The sequence below is a fragment of the Macrotis lagotis genome, chromosome 5 (assembly GCF_037893015.1).
Source record: "Macrotis lagotis isolate mMagLag1 chromosome 5, bilby.v1.9.chrom.fasta, whole genome shotgun sequence".
Taxonomy (NCBI): Eukaryota; Metazoa; Chordata; class Mammalia; order Peramelemorphia; family Peramelidae; genus Macrotis; species Macrotis lagotis.
This window is the reverse complement of record NC_133662.1, coordinates 34245463-34266562: the sequence shown is the minus strand read 5'-3', so window position 1 is coordinate 34266562 and position 21100 is coordinate 34245463. Positions and strand designations below refer to the sequence as shown.

Genomic DNA, 21100 nt, shown 5'->3' with positions numbered 1-21100 from the left:
CCTCTGGATCTGGATAGCATTTTCCACAGCAGGTCTCCCAGGTTGTCCTAGTCTCTGAACTTCTGAGAGAAGCTGCATTCATCAAGGCTGATCAAGTAACAATATTATTGTTAATATGTACAATGTTCTCTTGGTTCTGCTCCCTTCACTCAGCATCAGTCCTTGTAATTTGTTCCATGCTTTTCTAGAGTTCAACCATTCATGGCTTCTTATAGAACAATAGTACTCCATAACATGCATATGCCATATCTTGTTCATCCATTCCCCAATTAATGAGCATCTCCTCAATTTCCAATTCTTTGCCACTCCCAAAAGAGGTACTATGAATATTCTGGATCACGTGGAACTTTTCCCATTTTTTTATGATTTTTTTCCCTGGATATAGGCCTAGTATTGATATTGCTCAGTTAAAGGATATGACCATTTTTATTGCTCTTTGGACACAGTTCCATACTATTCTCTAGAATGGTTGGATTAGTTTACAACAATGCATTAAAGTCCCAATCTTTTCAGAATCTTTCCAAAATTGATCATTTTCCTTTTTGTCATCTTAATCAATCTGATAGGTGTGGAGGGGAAGCTCATAGTTATTTTAATTTGCATTTCTCTAAACAGCAATGATTTGGGGTATTTTTTCTTATGATGACATATAGCTTTAATGTCTTCACTTGAAAACTGCCTGTCATATCTTTTGACTATCAATTGGGGAATAACTTGTAAGCTTATAAATTTGATTCAATTCTCTATATATTTTAGAAATGAGAATTTTATCAGAACCACTGGTTGTGGTTATTGTATCCCAGATTTCTGTTTTCTTTCTAATCTTAGAAGCATTGGTTTTATTAGTGAAAAACCTTTTTAATTTAGTATTGTCAAAATCATCCATAAAATTTAAAAATTTTTAACATTTAACATTTAAAAATAGTTTAACAGAAAATACCTAACTCCAGTCATCATATCTATGTAGTTGACTCCTAGATCACTATATTCATCCCTACTCTGTCTTTTCAAATTCAAGTCACACATTATACCCGCCAACCTTATTCCCCTTACCCAGACATCCTAATCTATTTCCTAATTTCCCTAGTTCTCTGAAGAGGACTAACAACAGTTTTGAACTCTCAGTCATCCTGAACTATTCATTCTCCCTCCGAATCTCTCCACCCCCATCCAGTAGGCATCCAAATCTTGTCAAATATGCAGTTTCTCTTACATCTCTTGTCTTTTTTTCAGTCACATCACCCTACTTCAGATCTTTATCACCTGTCACTTAAAACTATTGCATTAGAATTCAAAATTATTTTTTACTGTATACAGCCCCTCCTTTTTTTCTCAACTATCTTTACATATGTACCAAAATGACATTCTTAAGGCTGGACTCTTACTATTTCACTCATCTGCTCAGAACATTCTATTGATTTTTTATTGCCTGCAGCAACCAATGAGAATTCATTTTTTTTGCATTGAAAAGATCATTATTATTAGAATCCAGCCTACCATTTCAGATTTAGTAAACATTTCTCCCTTTCATGCCTTCTCCATTTCAGCAATCTTGGTCAACTTGTGTTTGCTTGTACACAAAATATTCTAATTCTCTTCTCTGTGGCATTGAGTAGACTGGTCCACATACCTGAAATGCATTTATTTCTTACTTCCTCCTCTTGAAATCCCTTGATATCCCGAGAGAATGAGGAAGGATTGGGAAGGGATTGGGGGGGTCAGAATTTAATGACTTCTCATGGTCACACAGGAAATTATTGTCACAAAAGATCTGAATTCAGTTCATCTGGCTTTAGAATCAGTATTTTTCCTTATTGTACCACATTGCTTATCCAGGTTTAATCTCAATAGAATGTAAAGTCCTTAAGAGCAGGAGCTGTGTTCGTATAACCACAACTTGGAAGTAGAATGTTGGGCTTTATTTTCAGAAAGATTCCTCTTCCTGAATTCAAATCTAGCCTCAGGTATTTATTAGCTATGTGACTCTGGGCAAGTCGCTTAATCCTGTTTGCCTCAGTTTTCTCATCTGTACAATGAATTGGAGACAAAAATGATGACCCAATACAGTATCTTTGCGAAGAAAATCATAAATGGGGTCATGAAAAGTCAGACATGACAGGAAATGACTGAACAACAACAGCAACAACAACAACAACAACAACCTAGAGTCTAGATATATGCTACACAAGACTATTGAGTGTATGAGAAGCAAGCACAATCACTAATAGGTAGGTAAAGATAATAGCTACTGTGACTTTTCCCAATTACAATGGGATGTGCTTTTCAGCTTCCCCTAATGCAGTCCATCCATTACCATTAATACATTTGTATTAAATGTATAAAGTAATTTATTTAGACTACCAATTGATTATTCTTTATTATAGTACTGCAAAGAGAGCATGCATTATCCTTATTGCCTTTATTTGAATTCAAAGCAAATATGCCAAAACCAAACCTAGAAATTGGGTGGGCTGGATATTTTACTCTTAATTTGACTTGTTTGGTTTATACAGACCTACCCATCTTTAGTCAAGGCTTTCCAACATCCTCAGAGGCAGATAGAACCTATTTTATATGGAGAAATGGGACTCCAGTGGTAAGAGAGTTTTTTCAAGAGTCACTTAGTGATCGAATAGTTGAGTCAGTACTCCAAAATAGAACTCAGAATTTTTTCATCATCAGTGTGCTTTCTAACAATAACCATTAATATTTATTGGTTTCATTAACCATGTGAAGTTCTTTACAAATATTATCTCATTTAATTCTCATAACAATACTGTGAGGGAGATGTTATTATGATACCCATTTTGCAATTGAGTTGTCAGAGGTTAAATACTTGCTCTTGTATACACAGCTAGTAAGTTTCTGAGGCTGAATGATGCTGACTATACTTTGGTAGTAAAACTTGCTAACTGGGGAGTGGCTAGGTGGCATAGTGGATAAAGCACTGGCCCTGGAGTCAGGAGTACCTGGGTTCAAATTTGATCTCAGACACTTAATAATTACCTAGCTGTGTGGCCTTGGGCAAGCCACTTAACCCTGTTTACCTTACAAAAAAAAAACTTGCTAACTGGGAATGCATAACACTTATGAAATCACAGGCTTGATTTAAAGAAGTCAAATGATAAAAATGATCATTCTTTCTTTGTTACCTTGTTTAAAGTTTTTTCTCACAATTACTCCTTGGCTTAGTCATTAGAATCACATTTATCTTGTAAAAGGGGCTTGATCAAGTATTCTCTTTCTCATTTTTTGAGAATAATTTGAAATTTAAATATTGGATAGAATTCTCTTGTAAAACTGTCTGGAGAAGAAATTTTCTCTAGTAGTACCTTTATGACTTGTTCAATTTCATTTTTTGAAATATTATCATTCGTAATATTTTAATTTGAGTATTTTATATTTTTGTAATGCCAGCTCAGAATTTCTTAATGAGTTTCAGGAACTTTAAAAATATTTCTGATAACTATATTTCAACAAATTGATTTCTTTAGTCATATATATTAAATCTATAAAATATTATGCATTTATAAACAATATGCTCAGGAGAGCCAAAGGGACCCATGACACAAAAAAGGTTATGAACCTTAGTCAATTTTTTTTGTTCTAAGATAGAAGATGGTAGCAAGTCAAGACCAAGAAACTAACAAATTCACTACCCCTATCTTAGAATAGAAGTAAAAAGTGTATGGGAAGCAAGGACAATCACTGATAGGTATGTCAAGGTAATTGCTACCATGACTTTTCCCAATTACAATAGGATGTGCCCTTTTAGCTTCCCCTAATACATTCTATCCATTACCATCAAGATTTTTATCTTTAGGTTTTTGTATTTTCTAGCCATAGAATGCCCTGTAATTTGAAATATGGTATTTGAAATAATAAATATTTATCTGGGATATATTAAAACATGTAAGTAACCTGGAATAAACTGTGTTTTGGGAAATGCTAAAGAAAAAATGGAAGTATGTAATTCTATTTTCATTGAAATCAAAAAATTCACCAAGAGAAAAATGGTCATAAATGAGTACAGAATGCCTCCAAAATCTTTGGGTACTTTAAAGCTTTAGCAGCCTAAATGTATTCTAAGACATTTGAGAGATCTGATTTTTAATGTATATATTATTTTATATTTTAAATATTTGATGCTCACATGTTGCTTATGACAGAATGACAGATGCAGAGAGAGAGAGAGATTGAGAGAGAGAGAGAGAGAGACAGAGAGAGACAGAGAGAGACAGAGAGAGACAGAGACAGAGACAAAGACAGAGAATGATAGGGATAGGCAGAAACAAAGACTGAAATAGAGAATGAGAGAGAAACAGAGAGAAACTTTAATACTTAAAGCAGAATTTCTACAATGAGACATCTGTAAGGAACAAAAGCCATGTTATGAAAGTGAGCAGTGACATAATGGCAATTAATTAAGTCTTATTGCTTTTCCTCCTTATAGCAAGGAAAAAGATGCTGCAGTATTCTCTTCAGAAGCCAAAGGGTAACATGATAATTCTACCCTGACAATGATTTTTTGCCTCTTGTATATTTGGAACCCTAAAAACGTTAGCCTCACTCTTAGATTTGAAATAATAAGTTTTATGCTCTTCTAAAGCCATGTTTAATTGCAACAACTATGCAATTCTGAGATATTTATATATCTTTAATCTATATCACTCTCTGTATATATATGTATATATATATATATATATATATATATATATATATAAATATATATAGATGTAATGATTCTCTTCTTATATTCAAACTGACTTTCTTAGCATCCTTCACACATGATAGTCAAACCCCAATCTGGGCCATCATGTTTTCTGTTCCTCATGACTGGAATATAATCCATCTTCAGTGACAATTTGTAAAATTCCTAATTTCTTCCAAAAATTACCTTGCATATATTTGATATATAATTTGTAGCTGAAATCTCATTTCTATATTTTGTTCTCTTTATTAGAACATGAAATCCTTGAGAGCATTGTCTCTAGCATTTTGCATACTGATTTGCATCAATAAATGTTTTTCATTAGTTTATTATAAGCTCATGCAGGATAGATTATTTTTATTTTTTCTTATTTTTATGATCCTCAGTGTCTAGGATAGTACCTGCTACACTGTCAGCATAAAAAATGCTTGTTGATCAATAAATGACTTGATCTGAAGAGCAAATTTGAAGGGAACTTGATAAGAACCTGAGAGAATAAGATTTATTTATCATGTCAAAATATTCTTCATTGGATAAAAAAGGACACCTTCCCTTCCTTGCTTTTGCTATAAATTAAATGAGATAATGCTAATTTTTGCAAAATGCAAAAATATTGGAGACTAAAGAGTTTTATATTGATATATAAGCAAAAATTTATTAGCAATTAATGCTTTCCCAAGGTGCAAAGGACTACCTTGGGAGGTAATGAGTTACTTTATCAAAAGTTTTCAAGAAGAGTGGATTCTTGTCCAGAAATACATTGGGTAAGTTGCCCTCTAAAGTCCCTTTTAGCTCCAAGATTTTACTATTCTATAATCCATATGAAAAGTGACAAAAAAATCAGTTACTAATCCTGCTGTTCTGTTTACATGCAGTCCATATGTTTCTGAATATCTGAAAGTAATGATTTTTTTTCATTTAGACTTTTTGTATCTTGCAGATACTATTTATCTACCTTCTTTTTCCTCTTCCTGGTTCAGTGGTTTATTTTGTAACTGTTACATTATCAAATTTTGAGGTGTCTCTTGATATTGGAAAAAAGATTTCTTTCCTTCCCTTTCTTCTCTCCTTCCCTTCCTTTTCTTTTTGTCTCCTTCCCTTCCTTCCTCTCTCCTTTACTTCCTCCCTCCCACTCTTCCTTAAAGTCTCCTTCCTTTCCCTTTTTTGGTTCCCTCTTTTCCTTCCTCCCTCTTTTTTTCTCCTTTCCCCACACTTCCTTTTCTCCACTCTCCTCCATTCCTTCCTCTCTAGGCCCTTCCCTATTCTTTTTCAAATGGGTATTTTATCAATTTTCCCCTCAATTTTTATATACAATATCATAAACATTCACCCCATCATTATTGGAAACTTGCAAGATTTGAAGTAAACAACAATAAGTAATTTGGAGCTAAAATTCATACCGATGTATTGATGTAGGATTTTTCAGGCAAGCTAAAAATAAGTATTCCTTTCAGTAAGAGAAATTATTGTATAAAGCCTTTTAACACATGTAGTCACAGAATTCCTTTTATGCAAAAATCTTATTGATTTACCTATTTTCATAGCTATCTTTAGCTTGCATCTTAGCATGACAGTTTCATTGCTGTATGTCTGACCTCTCTAATTTGACTTACAGAGGGCAGACCAAGAGGGAATAAGCTCAAACTCCAGCTGTAGAATAGACAAGAGGAACAATTTCCTGAGACAATAAGGCTGAACTGTATTACTAATAAATTAAATAACAATCTCTTTCCCTGGAATTCCAGAAGGAAGAGCATACTTGTCAGAGGAACTAACACTTTATTTTTTGACAATTAGGTGGTAAGCTGATATTTACTGGCCCAGGACCCATTGAGCTCCATGCTCACTGCATCCTTGTATCACATGGTGGTAAACTCCAGATAGGATCCCAGGATGAACCTTATCATGGCAAAGCTCTGATCCGTCTCCATGGGAGTTCTCCTTCTACCACCTTCTTTCCATATGGAGCCAAATTTCTTGCAGTGAGGAATGGAACACTGTCCCTGCATGGTGAGTCGGACTGGTGAGCAGCGGAATGAGTACACTAGATGTTTTGCTTTTGGTCTGGACTGCGATTTCATCTGTGTTAATGTTCCCTTCGCAGAAGAGAACTCACCTTACTAAAGTTTAGTGCTGACTACTCAGAGATTTTGTTTTAGAGGTCTTAGGGGGAAGTGTGAGATTAATTGACATCACATACCTAGCCAGCATCATAGTCAGGACTTAGACCACATGAAGTCATTTTTTCAACTACCCCTTGTGCTGGAAATATACCTATTAAGTCTGGATATACTGGGAAATATTATTAGTGAATCCTCTGTTTCCTGAATGATGTGGAAGAAAGGCCAGCCTGGTTTCAGCATGGGGCTATTCCTTTAACCAGATAATGTTTCTGTGTTGTCATTATTACTTAAATCTGTGTGCCTTAGGCAGCTCTCTAGGACTTATTTACTGTCTGTGATCTGCAATGGTAGAGGGAGTTTCCCCATACTGATGAAATCATAGAACCTTTGCTATCATGATTATTTAATACCTATTGATTCTTTCCTACTTCTACAACCCAGCATCAAACAGTATACAGGTCTGTTTTCATCTTAACTACCCCTCCCAATGTGCTGAGAAGGTTATTTCCAGAGATCAAAGAAAGGACTTAGGATCAATCAATCAACAAGCATTTATTATGCACCTAATATGTTCTTGGCAGTAGAGATACAAATACAAACAGGAGAAACCTCCGTTCAATTTTCTGTACCTCCTCTCCCAACTTTCTAAAAGAGATAGAAGCTTTTCTTTTACTCTTCTAAAAACAAAGATTAACTGACAATTTTTGAAATGATACAAGTTGCAAAGAGGTAAAAATTTTGAAGCAATTAGCCATAACTTTTGGGAGGGTAGAAAAATTGAGGCTTTATTTAGGGTGCCAGACATCAAGCACTATCCTTTCCCTTGTCTCATAAAACTCAGACAGTCTTGTGCCAAACATAGTATCATTACCATCTCCATCATATTCCATTCCTCTCCTATAGAGAGTGGCCACCAAGGAACTATTGCTTTGCTTTCTTCCATTGCCTTCTACCCCATAGCCTCTTGCTTACTTTCTCCCCTACCTCCTGCCTACTCCTTGGGATTGGAGAATCCAGGAATATTTCATAGGAATTGGATTTTCAGGGAGGGGGAATTTTTGGGGAGGGGAATGTTTCCATCAGACCTCAAGTGGCCCAACTCTACCTACTCCTCCAGAACTTCAGGATGTCCCAGGGTCTGCACCTCTGCTCCAACTTGGCCTTGCTTCCTGACTTCTCTCCCCACTTTTTCCCTAATTCTTGGCCTAGGTAGTAGAGTTTCTACAAAAAGACCACAGTGCTTCTGTTAATTTATCTCTCTATAATGCCTTTTATATAGTATGTTTGTTGATCCTATCTTTTATATGAATAGTTCAAGAATCACTCATCTCTTTTTGCAAAGTTAAGTAACTTGTTCAAATTCCACACATCTAGGAGCTACTGCTGGGGAGGGAGTAGGATAGAGATGAGTCATTTGAGAATAGGTACAGTCAATCTTGGAGAGCTTTCTATATATACTGCTTTTTCTCCCCAGTGTCTCTTCTGGATTTTTGAACCCCAAGCTCATGCTTTTTTCTTTTTCTTTTTTTTTCTTTTTGCAAGGCAGTGGGGTTAAAGTGACTTGCCCAAGGTCACACAGCTAGGTAATTATTAAGTGTTTGAGGCTGAATTTGAACTCAGGTACTCCTGACTCCAGGGCCAGTGCTGTATCTACTGGGTCACCTAGCTGCCCCCCCCAACTCATTTTTAAACTCAAAACTTAAGACTCCCAAGTTCAGTGTCTTGTTAGTGCATCACTTTTCTGTAATACTACTAGTATTATACAATATGAGGGAGTCAACAGATGGGAAGGGATAAGAAGTGGGTGCTTTATATAAAAGTTTGACAGTTTATATATAAATCATTAGAAACAATATTAACTTTAGTACTTTAAAATATCTCTTTAAGCCCTCAAAACTTTTTGCTTTCTTGTTAACCATATGTTAGATTGTGTATGACAAAAGTTTTCTTAGTTGACAGTTGCATGGTGAACACCTTATAGGACTTCCATTTTTACTCCTCCTTTTTGTTCTAGCTTTTCCTTTGATATTGAAGTCCAGCAGTCTTGAAGGATACTCATTCTCAATTATTTTGAGAGAAGTAAGTGGTTGTTGAACTTGAAGTGATCTCTTGAACTTGAGATCAGCAAACTACTTGGGCAAACAGGTCTTATAGGCTACTTGATGTCTTTTTGCCTTTTAAGACTAGATGATAAAGAGGAGAGGGAAGAGATCAGAGTATTAAAAATGATCTCCTTCAGTAGGGTCTTCTATACCTCTCCATCATGGAAAGCATTCCTTACTTCTATCCAGAAATGTAAAGATATATGACTTAAGGGAATATAAGATTCCTTAAGGGAAGGGATTCTTAAACTAGAAATCTCTCTCAGCAAGTAATAAAAATGCTTTGCACATAATTGGCTGTTCAATACTTTCTGATTGATTATTGAAACTGGTAGGAGAAGTGATATTGCCATACCACCTACTTGATCCTATCAAAATGCGTTGAGTGACTTACTAGCTATGAAGACAATAATCAAAATGAACAGTTTCCTGCTATTTTCTTTCCTCTTTGCTTGCCTTGGATCATTTTCACCTACACATTTTGATACAATCAAATGAACCTGGTACAACTGGAGGACCTAATTAAGTGACCAGTGGCTCCATATTTTGATGACCATTGTCTTAGGGAGTGCTTCCAGCATAATATTTGCTAGAATTTGAAATTCAAATGAAAAATATTTATAACTCATTTTTATAGTGCATTACCCCTTAGAAAGAGTTTTTCTTAAAATAACTCTTTGAGGCAGTTAAAACAAATATCATCCCCATTCCTAGATGAGGTAACTAAGTCTGAGAGAAATTATGAGTCTTGCTTACTGATATTAACTAGGAAATTGTGGATCTGAGACTCCAATTCTGTACTTCTGTCTTTGAGGTCATTGATCTCACCATTCTCTTTTTTTTAGGGATGAAATTTATCCTTATTTATCTATCTATTAGAAAACAATTCTCACCATTTCTTCCTCTTTTAATTAATAGAGATAAGGGAATGGGTCTGTGATTTCTTTGCTATCAAGAACTTAAGGAAAAACCTTCAACCAATTCACCATTTATACCATTTATTGTATTAGTTGCTTAAAGGACTGAGAGGTTAAATAACAGTGACACATCTCCAAGATGTTTCAGAAGTAGGACTTGAATCAAAGTTCTTCTGATTGCTAGAGTAGTTCTTTAGCCACTAACACACATTAACACCTTACCCAACCCCCCCATAGTCCTACAATTTTTGAAATTTTTTAAAATACTTTTTCATTGATGTATTATGTTTTTGTCACCTTAATTTTCAAATACATGCTCTCTCTCTCCTCCCAACCTCCTACAATAATCTCTTAAAACAAAGTAAGAAAAAGAAAGAAAAAACTTGTATAGCAAAGCTAAACAAAAATGTAACTTAAGACTAATGATATATGAGTTGTGCTACATGTAATGGTCCCCAAATTTTTGCTTGCAAGTCTGTGTTTCTAATGCAACTATTTTTTATAAGCATTTATGTACTTAAAACACATTAGAAAGGAAAGCTCAACTGATATGACTTGCAATCAATAGTAGGCAATAAAAGCAAACCATTCCCTCCCCACCCCCTCAAATACACATCCAGGTTGTGAAATTAAAAATAGATATTGCTATTTGACAACCACAGTGGTGGTTCTGGCAGCTACAAGCAGAGAGGCCCACTTTTATTTTTCTTCTTAGCTCCTTTTCTGTTTTCCTGGGGCCATATTGAAGCTGGAGACTACATAGCAAATTGCCCAGGGTCACATATACGGTAGAAACATGGAATTCTAGGATAGCAAAAAGCAGCTGAATACAAATCCTTTCTAAGCTAATATATGATATTCACCCATGGTGTTTATTTGGATGGTCTTTGAGTAAGGAGCAGAGGTATTCTGTTAAAGAGATACTTTATTTTATTGAATAATAATAGAATCAGCAAGAATGATCCAATCTTTATTAATTACCGCCAGAGTAGATTACCATCTAAGCTTATCAAATTAGCAAGCTTTTATTAAGGGCCTGTTAACGACCCTGGGCAAGTCACTTAACTCGAACCTCATAGATAGTATTGGTATACTATGGTCCATAAGGTCATGAAGAGCCAAGTCAGATGAGATTGAAAGATTGAACACTCATGTGCCAGTCATAGTCCTAGATGATTTCATTAAAAAAGGGAGGGAAAGCAGTCTCTACTCTCAAGGAGTACATGGTCTAATTGGGGAAGAAAAATACCAACTACTTTGAACAAACAGATTAAATTTCAGAAAATCAACAGTGTGAATGCACTAGAATTTATTCAAATTTTTATTTATTTCTAATGACATGCAAAGATAATTTTCAACTTTCTTTTTTTTTTTAGGTTTTTGCAAGGCAGTGGGGTTAAGTGGCTTGCCCAAGGTCACACAGCTAGGTAATCATTAAGTGTCTGAGGGCAGATTTGAACTCATGTACTCCTGACTCCAGAGCCAGTGCTCTATCCACTGTGCCACCTAGCCTCCCCTCAACTTTCATTTTTTTGTAATTTTGAATTCCATATTTTTCTGTGGTAAAGAAAAACATACAAAAATTCAAAAAATGAAACTAGTATGCTTTGATCTGCATTCAGACTCCATAGTTCTATCTTTGGATGTAGATGGCACAAGTCTTTTAGAATTATCTTTGACCACTGTATTGTTAACAAGAGTTTTTTTTTTATCATAACTGATCATCACATAATGTTTCCATTTAAGTGTGCAATGATCTCCTGACTCTGTTAACTTCACTCAGCATCAGTTCATGTAAGTCAAGAAAGCACAGAAGAGGCTTACTGAGGAAAGTGGGATTTTAGTTGGAATCTAAAGGAAGGCAGTGAATCTAGAAGGGGAACAGTCAATGAAAATGACTGGAGGTAGGAAATTGAGCATCTTGTCAGAGAAACAGTTCAGAGGCCTTCATCATTGGATCACAGAGCACATAGATGGGAGTAAGTCATGACAAGATTAGAACCATAGAAAGATTTATATTTTATCCTGCAGTTGAGAGAATGCACTAGAGTTTATGCAATAGGTGTGTGTGTGTGTGTGTGTGTGTGTGTGTGTGTGTTTGTGTGTGTGTGTGACATAAACCTGTGCTTAAGGAAAATAAATTTGACAGCTGCATGGAGGATCAATTGAAGTAAGTCAAAACAAGGTTTCTCTCTCCCCTTCCCCCTTTGATATACTGCTTTATCATTGTTCCTAATTCTTTTTGGAATTTCTCTGTTCTATTGGCTAGCACATCCAGAGCAGGGCCTATGAATTCAGGGGAAAGAATGATTTCCTCTCTATTGTCTAGTATGTAAAGAAATATTGTGATTCTGAGTCTCCCTTTCAAACTCCAAAGGGACATGAAGAAAGAACTTGCCTTTGAGCTGTGCCTTGAATAATAGAATAAAAAATAGAACACAATAAGAACATGAGAGGGATAGAAAGAGAAATCCAAGGGGAAAGAAAAACAGATTTATGGGAAGATAAGGAAGGCTTCTTGGTGGAGGGGATATTTAAATTGAATCTTAAAGCTCAGAAAGAATGTTAATACTAGGAGATGTCAAGGGAGAAGGTATAGGCAAAATATGTGCAAATTTGAGGTCTGTCTTCCATTTTATTGCTCAATACTATCATGCTTTGGCTGTTATTTTTTTTTTTGTTTGTGTAATATCTTATGGGTGGTTTGCCTGTTTCCATTAAGGGGCCCCTGCCCTAAGCTCACATGTACTTGGATAAGTCCTAGGTGAGCCTTGCCTCTACAGAGAGGTAGCAGCCTTTTTTCATTGTCTCTGGTTTTCTATATTCCCACCCCAGCGCCCAGGGGAAAATCACAAGTTTAGTTTGGTTCGGTCCAGTGTGTCTCCAAAAGGGATTGTAGAATGTGTGTGTGTGTGTGTGTGTGTGTGTGTGTGTGTGTGTTACCCATGTAGTTTATATGTGTCCATATGGGTTTCTCTAAATTCTGCTTAGGGAGATGTGAATATTTTTAGAGCCCTTCCCCCATCATCTTCTTCAAAGGAGTCTTTGATTCTTGCCATGGGAAGCTGAAGATTGAATCCATGAAGCTGGTCACACGGCTCTCCTCTGAAAGGGGATACCAGACTGGAAGTCAATGTACTGGAGAGCCAGCACCTCAGGCAGAGCTTACCTTAACTAAGTGAGAGAGAGAGAGAGAGAGAGAGAGAGAGAGAGAAGCAGAGACAGACACAGAAACAGAGAAAGACAGAGACAGAGACAGAGACAGAGTCAGAGAGAGACAGAAAGACAGAGAGTCCTCAGACTCACTCAAGGAGAAATTTCTCCACATCTCTTATAAGGCATCTGAGAACAGGGATTTACTTGAGGCATTGATCCTTTTACATATTGACTTCTTCCCAGAGTCTGTCTCCCTTCAGAAACCTTTTCCTATAGAAAAAACAGGAACCATGTTTGATGAAACCAGAAAATTAGTAGATTTAGGATCTCTTCTGCTTAAGCTCTAGCCAACTACTTTTTACTTAGGCTCAGAGTTTTGAGTAATCATTCTCCATGAAAATCTAATGCAAATTTACTCAAGGACAAGCTTATATGATCAGCAAGGTCCTTTGTGAACAGGTACTCAATATACAAAGAAGATCACATACAGAACAGATATTTATTTTTTCCATACACGAAAATTGTTAAAAAATACAACAATCATAAGCATACTTTGTCAAAGACTTAAGACATCAAACTATGACTCCTTATTATACTCTCACAGGTGATTATGAGACAAAATATTTTGTGGGACTTTTCCTTTCACCTTCATCTTGAGTTGACACTATGGTCTAAACAACTACCCCAGTATCCATTTTTTTTGGCCCAGGACATGGCTTGGGCTCATTCTTTTGTTAATGGTTATTTTCTCCTCTAAAAGACACCATAGGGTACATAGAAAACTCAACCTACTGCCAGTCAGCACTGATTGAGGAAACCAATTACTCTTTTTTGTTTATTTTCTTTTTTTTCAATTACATGTAAAGCTAATTTTCATCATTCATTCATTTTTCTAAAATTTTGAATTCCATATTTTTCTACCCCCTTTCCTTTATTTCCCTCTTCCCAAGACAGCAAGGGATATGATATAGGTTACATATGTACAAACATGTTAAAAGTATTTCCATATTGTTGTTATTAATGCTAGATGTTGAAGTGGATAGGACATCAACCCTAGAATCAGTAGGATCTAGGTTCAAATCTAGCCTTTGACACTTGGCTTGTGCTAGTTGTGTGACCTTGGGCAAGTCACTTAACTCAAACTGCCTCACATCCAGGGCCATCTCCAGTCATCCAGATTCATATCTGGTCACTGGACTCAGATGACTCCAGAGGAGAAAGTGAGGCTGATGACTTTGTACCCCCCCCAATCCAATTCATGTAATTGTCATGGCTTCACCTCCCTGTTGTTATGGTATTCTTTAAGAATGAAGGACAAACAGTAACCCATTAATACGTTAAAACAAATGACAGCACAGAACAATAAATGCTAAGAGAGTTAAGGGAGGGATATAATATGTAAGGCAATTATTCCTTTCTGATTTTAGTCATGTGATGAAAGAAGAATCAGAACAAAAGAGGAAAAAATTATGAGAAAGAAAAAACAAATTTGAAAAAGTGAATATAGTATGCTTTAGTCTGCATTCGAACTTCATAGTTCTTTCTCTGAATGTGAATAGCATTTTCCACCGCAAGTCATTAGGAATTGTCTTTGGTCTCTGTGTTGTTGAGAACTAATAAGTCTGTCATAGTTGATCATAACACAATGTTGCTGTTGCTGTTTACAGTGTTCTGGTTCTGCCCAGAACCTGTAAGCCTTTCTAGGTTTTTCTGAAATCTACCTGCTCTTTATTTCTTATAGAGCAATATAGAACAATTTCAGTTCATTTATATAACGCAACTTGTTCAGCCATTCCTCAATTGATAGGTATTCCCTCAATTTCCACACAAAAATGATCATTTAAGCAGACTTTTGTAATTGGCTCATCTCAGTAATAGGGTTGATACCATGTTGGTTCAATAGAAAGAAAATTGGTGGTGAAGTTAAAGGAACAGCCTTCAAATCCTGTTTTTGGTGCTTATAATCTGAGTGATTTTGGATCATTAACTACTCCAGGCATCAGTGGTTTGTTTCTTCTCTAAAATGAGGGGATTGGACTAAATGTTGAGGATTATTGATTAAGTTTCTGACTCACTGGTCAATCCTTTTTGACACAGTCTAATCAAGGCATCAAGGTAGGAGGACAAGAATAGTGACCAATTGAGAATCTCTGGTTGTTTATATCTTTTAGCAAAGACAAAAAACTTTTACCCCATACCTCAAGTCTATTTTTTTTTAATTAGCTTTGATCCAACTCAAAATTTCTTCTTTCAAAGGAGCAGACTTCTTGGCTTCTGAGTTCTTGAGTTAACTTCCTGGGTCCTTAAATTCTGTTCCCACCAACTTGAAAATGCCTTTTGATTTAAATCAGTTTTCTTAAGATGGAAAAAAAAAATCCTTGCTCTTGTGCCTTTGCTTCCCAGCAGCATATTCAGACCATTCCCGGGCATGGCTATAATCAGGTCTTCTTGGAAACTCTTTATGTAGCCCACAACACATAGCCTGAAGCAGAGTAGTGCCCAATGAAAAGAAGGCTAGAGGCCTTTAGCTGGCAACTTATCCCTCACATCAAACAGAACAGTATCTGACTGTTTCTAATTTAGCCTCAGTTTGAGTTGTGTGGAACTGCACAAATTGGAGAGCATGTCAGCATTGTTGTTTTTCCCACCTTCTTCCTCCTTCCATTCCCTCATCCCTAACACTAGGTCCCCTCACCCCTCCCACTTCAGATTATCTTATCATAGATCAAAATCACTAAATAAATATGCTTTGAACTACTCAGATGTCACAGAGGAATTAAGCTAGATTTAAATTGATTTTCCTCTTATTTCCTTCCTTCTTTAATCTCTCTTTTTTCTTCTTTCTTCCTTTCTCTTCTTTATTTCTCCTTCTTTCTGCTCTCTATTTTCTTTCTTCTTCCCTCCTATCCTTCCTTCATCCCTTTCTTCCCTCTTCTGCTTTTCTCTTTACTCTTCTACTTGCTCTCCTTTCCTGCCTTACTATCTCTCTTGACTTCCTTTTCCCTGTCTCTCATTTTCTCCCACCAATTCTCTCTCATTCTCTCCCCCTTTTCCTCTCTTTTCCACTTTTCCTATATTCTTTCATTTTCTCATATCTCTTTCTCCCTCCCATTCTTTTTTCTCTCCTTAATTCCCCCTTTCTATCTCTTTCTTCCCTCATTTCTCCCTAAGTCTCTTCTTCTCTATCTCCTTCTGTCTCCTGTCTCTCTTTCTCCTTTTGTTCTGTGTACCCCACCTCCTCCCATCCTATCCTCTTTCCTTGATTCATAAAGAATTGGGGCAGGGAATATTCTATGGTTGAGTTCAGATTGCTTAGTAAGTTCTGTCAACTACTCAGGGTGATATGTTAATATGACTAAAAATCCTAAAATTCCATGTGAATGGCAGTTTGGTGCTTGGGTGGTTGGAGTCAATGGGGAAATTTCACAGTTGCCTTTGGCTTTAGTCAACCTGACTGCCAATCAGGGTGCACCACCCATAAACTGACTGCCAGTCACATGTCATTTTTAAAGGGGGTTGCCATCAGCCAGGGCAACTTGAATTTTTGACAATGTAATTATGGTTCTTGCTTCCACAGTGGGAGTCTGAGCAGGATTGAGGGGGTTTCTATTGATTGTTCAGAAGGGAAATTTATCAATGTCTCCTGTTCCATTCCCATTACCTCCCTGAGAAAGTTGCCTGACAGTTTCCTAGGAGAAAATGAGCTTCCTGGCCTTGTCTGGATTCCTGTCTTTGTCCTTTTCAGAAAATTAAAAGATACAGGAATCAAGAACAGAATGAAAGTTTTTGAGAAGAGGGATAGGGAGGGTTTTAAGGCAAGGCTAACATAGTAATCTTGAGTATCAGAAGTACAGAAGAAATAAAAGGAAAAGGAAAAAAATGTATATAGCAGATGGTTGAGTGGCTAATTTTATCCTGAGCTGTTAGAATTCTCTGTTAAAATGGCTTGGATATAATATTCAAATCACAGAAGGAAACAGATCTTATAGATAATATTCTCTCTACCACTGACCAAATGAAAGGTTTGATTCAAATCCTTCCTGCAGTGGTGTTACCAGGTTGCTAAAGATAAAATAAATTCTGAGAAGAAATATGGTAGTGTCAGCTTTTCTTCTTATCAACAACATATGGTAAAAAGAGAGAAGGGTAGGTGAAGTGGATAGAGAACTGACCTCCAAGTCTAGAAGCTGTATGACTTTGTGCAAGTCATTGAACTGTTCAGTGCTTTAGGTCAGTGGTGTCAAACCCAAAAGAAAAGGGGGGCACTAATCCATTTATAAAGGTCACTGGAGGTCATATATTGACTTAGTTTTAAGATGTATTGTTGCCTTTATTTTGTTACATTTTTCTGACCACATTTTCATCTGGCTGGAAGACATTCAAGAGTGATTGCAAGCTGCCCACACCAAACAACCAAATGGTTGGTTGGAGGCATGAATTGCACAATTAGATTTATTGAAGTGAAGGGTATTCTGTGCAAGGCGTCCTTCTCTCTTGCCTTTAATAGAATCACTCCCCTTCAGGACCTGATTTATAGAAAACAGGACAATAGGAGATAGTCTGGCTGCTGCAGGAGTTTCTTGGCCTTCCATTATTTCATTTCCTCTCGTGTTCTCCAGGCTCCATGGCACATCAACAACTTGGGCAAGCACAAGGACTGTCCTCATTCCATTTACAGGGCTTTGAAAGAGACCTGTACTCTTATTATTCATAATTACCTCCCCAGGTTGGGAGTGGGTAATTTGTTGCTCCCTTTCTTGGATGTGGTAGCTGTTTCTCAGGAGCTACCTCCATACCTATGGACCCCATGCTTGACATCTTTGCTGTGGACAATTTTCTTAGGCTATAAGTTGCAAATAAGGGATTGATCTTTTTTGGCAGAGGGGGGTTTCCTCTTCTGAGAGTTTCCTATGTAATGAAATCATAGGTCCAGGTCCTATCCTTAGTAATATATACAGTTATCCCTTCCACAGTGTGATGGACTCCTTGTGGTTTTGATATATCATGAGTCAGCATAAAAAATTAAATAGGAATTTTTTGGAACTTTGCAGAAGCCACAGATGGTCATATGAAGATTTGCAGTTGACCCAGAAAAAAAAGTTTAGAAATTCAGAAATGTATAAAATATATATCATATTGTAAAATAGCAACCAAAATTTTAGAATAATAATAATAACCCATAAAAGAAAAAATAGGAGAGACTTCTTCTCTTGTCTAAAGGGAGGGCCAAAATTTTTTATGTGGATTTCCAGAGACCTTGGTGTGATAGCAAGAGTTCTCACTGGTCTTGGAGGCCAAAGATGAGAGCTTGGGTACCAGTTCTGATACTTACTGTGATATCCATAATAATTAAAATGAAAACATTTTGTACATGCATACATGTCACAACCTACAACTTTAATAGCTTGAAATTTTACTAAGACTTTTGGAATATTGTATAAGATACATTTAAAAGATTATTTGCTATAAATTTAAACAAGTTCCTAGAAATTTTATTTATTCAGTTGCTGAGTAAATTCAGTTGCTGATAAATTACATTGTAATGAAAATAAAATATATAACTGTCTCTGGTAAGAATGTTGTTATATTTTATTTTTATTATGAGGCACTTGATCAGCAATTTTGTATATAAATACTAGGGTGCTTAATCCTAACTTATACAAAATAATTTCAAAGCTTTAGCGGTTGTATTCCTAGTATTCAAATCAATGTTGCTAATCACAAAATAGTCTTAAATTTCCTTTAAAGTAAATTTATCAGGAACTCGAAAGTATTTTGTTTGCACTTGCAATTCATACATGTATATGATTCATACCATATTTCTAAGACCTGGAAATCTAGACTTCTCACTAATTCAGATTGAACTACCCCCAAATTACTGCAAGGTATTCATATTTTACTTCAACCTTTAAACCAGTGATTTTTCAAACTTTATTGTTCTCCTGCCCCTTTGCCAGAGGGAAAGTCCTTGTAGACCACCTGCTATAACTTACCTCCAAAAAGAATACCTTCACCATCACTGATCAGAATGGCTTTGCTTTTGACAAGAATCTTTGAATTAATGTCAAATATTTTGTCATATACAAATATTTTCATGTAAAAAATCAGAACATAGTTATCAATTGTTACCATGGTAAAAAAAAATCCAAAACTTGACTCTCCTTCCCTGTTTAATTTGATAGGATTTTGACTGCTAGTGGCGGTGAGACAGGGCATATACAAATAGAAATGATAAGATATAGCAGCAACATCATTGAACTTAGAGGGTCAGAAGGGACATGGTATGCTTCCTGATCATGAGAAAGAATAAGCAATAAATGAATGAAGGAGTGACTTTATAAAAGATTTAGTATAATTTTTCTTTAAAATGCAAATTCCCATTATTTTTAAAATGTGACTCAATTTACAAAAGTTCAGTTGGCACTACAGACTTTAGGCATCTTTTGCATAAAATGAGGTACATCAGCAGAAAAGAGCAATCTATACTTTACCATACTGTACTGTATTGTACTAGACTAAACTAGATTAAATCGATGTCTTCCTTTTGTGCTTCTATAGGTTTTTTTTTTGGCAAATATACTGGCGTGGTCTGCCATTTCCTTCTCCAACTCATTTTACACATGAGGAAACTGAGGCAAATATGGTTAAATAACTTGCCCAGCTTTCTATAGCTAGTAAGTGTCTGAAGCTAGATTTTAACTTAAGATGATGAGTCTTTCTGATTCCTGATGCATCACTTTATCCTCTGCAACACTAACTGTCCAATGTTCATATATACTGATGAGATTTATTGACGGATATGCATTAGTAAAGATAGGAATTTTAGCCAACCTGGGTCTAATCTGGATTGCTGGGAGGGAGAAAGGTGCCCATGATTGCCTTTGTTACTTCTAGATGTAGGACATTTTACTTTAACTATAAGGGGTTTTCTGATTCTCTATCAGTCTTTTCTACATGGATCAAAGGACCGTTATAGTTATCTAGATCATGAGATTAATTTTGAGTCTATTTATGTATAATATACATATATACATAGATTCATGCATGAATGCAATGATAGGCAGGTGTAATCTAACCAGTCTTACATATATGTATATATATATATGTGTGTGTGTGTGTGTGTGTGTGTGTGTGAGAAAAATTCTGTTTATGATTAAAAAAAAGAATTCAACTTTTCAATGTTCTTGAAAAATTGAGTGCTAATTGGTCAGTACTGATTGACCTTTGTCTTAGTCCTTGGATAGTCTTTTCTGTAAGTTAATTAGCATAGTCCTAGCTTGTAGATTGTCTTTTTGAAACCTATGACTGGTTGCTGATGAAACTTGGCTTTGCTACATAATAAGATTCTCAGTGGTTTTAGACTTAAGCACTGGATTTAAAAAAACCTAAGAGGGCTGTTTTTCATAATTAACCTGAAGTGACATGAACTGATAACAGTCTTCTTGGCTTGGATATTCCAAAATATCCTAAGAATGATCTTGATAGAAACTATTGTTGTCTTAGAGTGGTGGAGGTTGAGCAGAAAAATGCAAAAACTTTTATACAAGAAGTTAACATTTAGAAATTCAGGTTCTTGGTGCTATGAGCAATATGTTTCAAAGAAAACAATGAATTAACAATCAACCAAAAATATTGGGAACAGCCATAATAATTATTGAAGTTTCTTTTGTTTAGAAAAGGCTTCTCCCCAAATAGAACTTGTACTTTTAGTTAATATACAATAAATTATAGCAACAAAACAACAATAGCAATAATAGAATTGACTTGATATGTTATTTCTCTTTTGCTTCTAAGGAATTCATAATTCAGTAACTGTGAGATGGGTTGTAGCAGTGAAAATAAGACTGATAAAAAGAGACTGCCCAGATATCCATTACAATGTTTTGGGGTGTTAATGAAACCAGAGTGTTAAAGGACCAAATTACTTTCTTATATTCTTGTAGCCTATAGTGACCAGATTTTAGGAACTTTCACTAAGAATTTGTATTACCAACAGTTAAAACAGTGGCAAATAGGGCTTATTAAGTATCCATCCATCCATCCATCCATCCATCCATCCGTCCATCCATTCATACATTCATACATTCCCCC

General features: G+C 35.8%; 1 protein-coding gene across 8 annotated transcripts in view; it reads left to right on the top strand.

Annotated features, from left to right (window-relative positions):
- Positions 1 to 21100, top strand: part of PKHD1 (PKHD1 ciliary IPT domain containing fibrocystin/polyductin) — a 657820-nt gene that overhangs the window by 241324 nt on the left and 395396 nt on the right. For 7 of the 8 annotated variants that reach the window (XM_074237175.1, XM_074237181.1, XM_074237179.1 and 4 more), the window contains exon 37: positions 6509 to 6721. The exons of the other annotated variant lie outside the window; for it this stretch is intronic. In XM_074237175.1, the coding sequence (XP_074093276.1) occupies positions 6509 to 6721 (213 nt within the window). The remainder of the gene's footprint in view (positions 1 to 6508; positions 6722 to 21100) is intronic. 8 annotated transcript variants of the gene reach the window in all.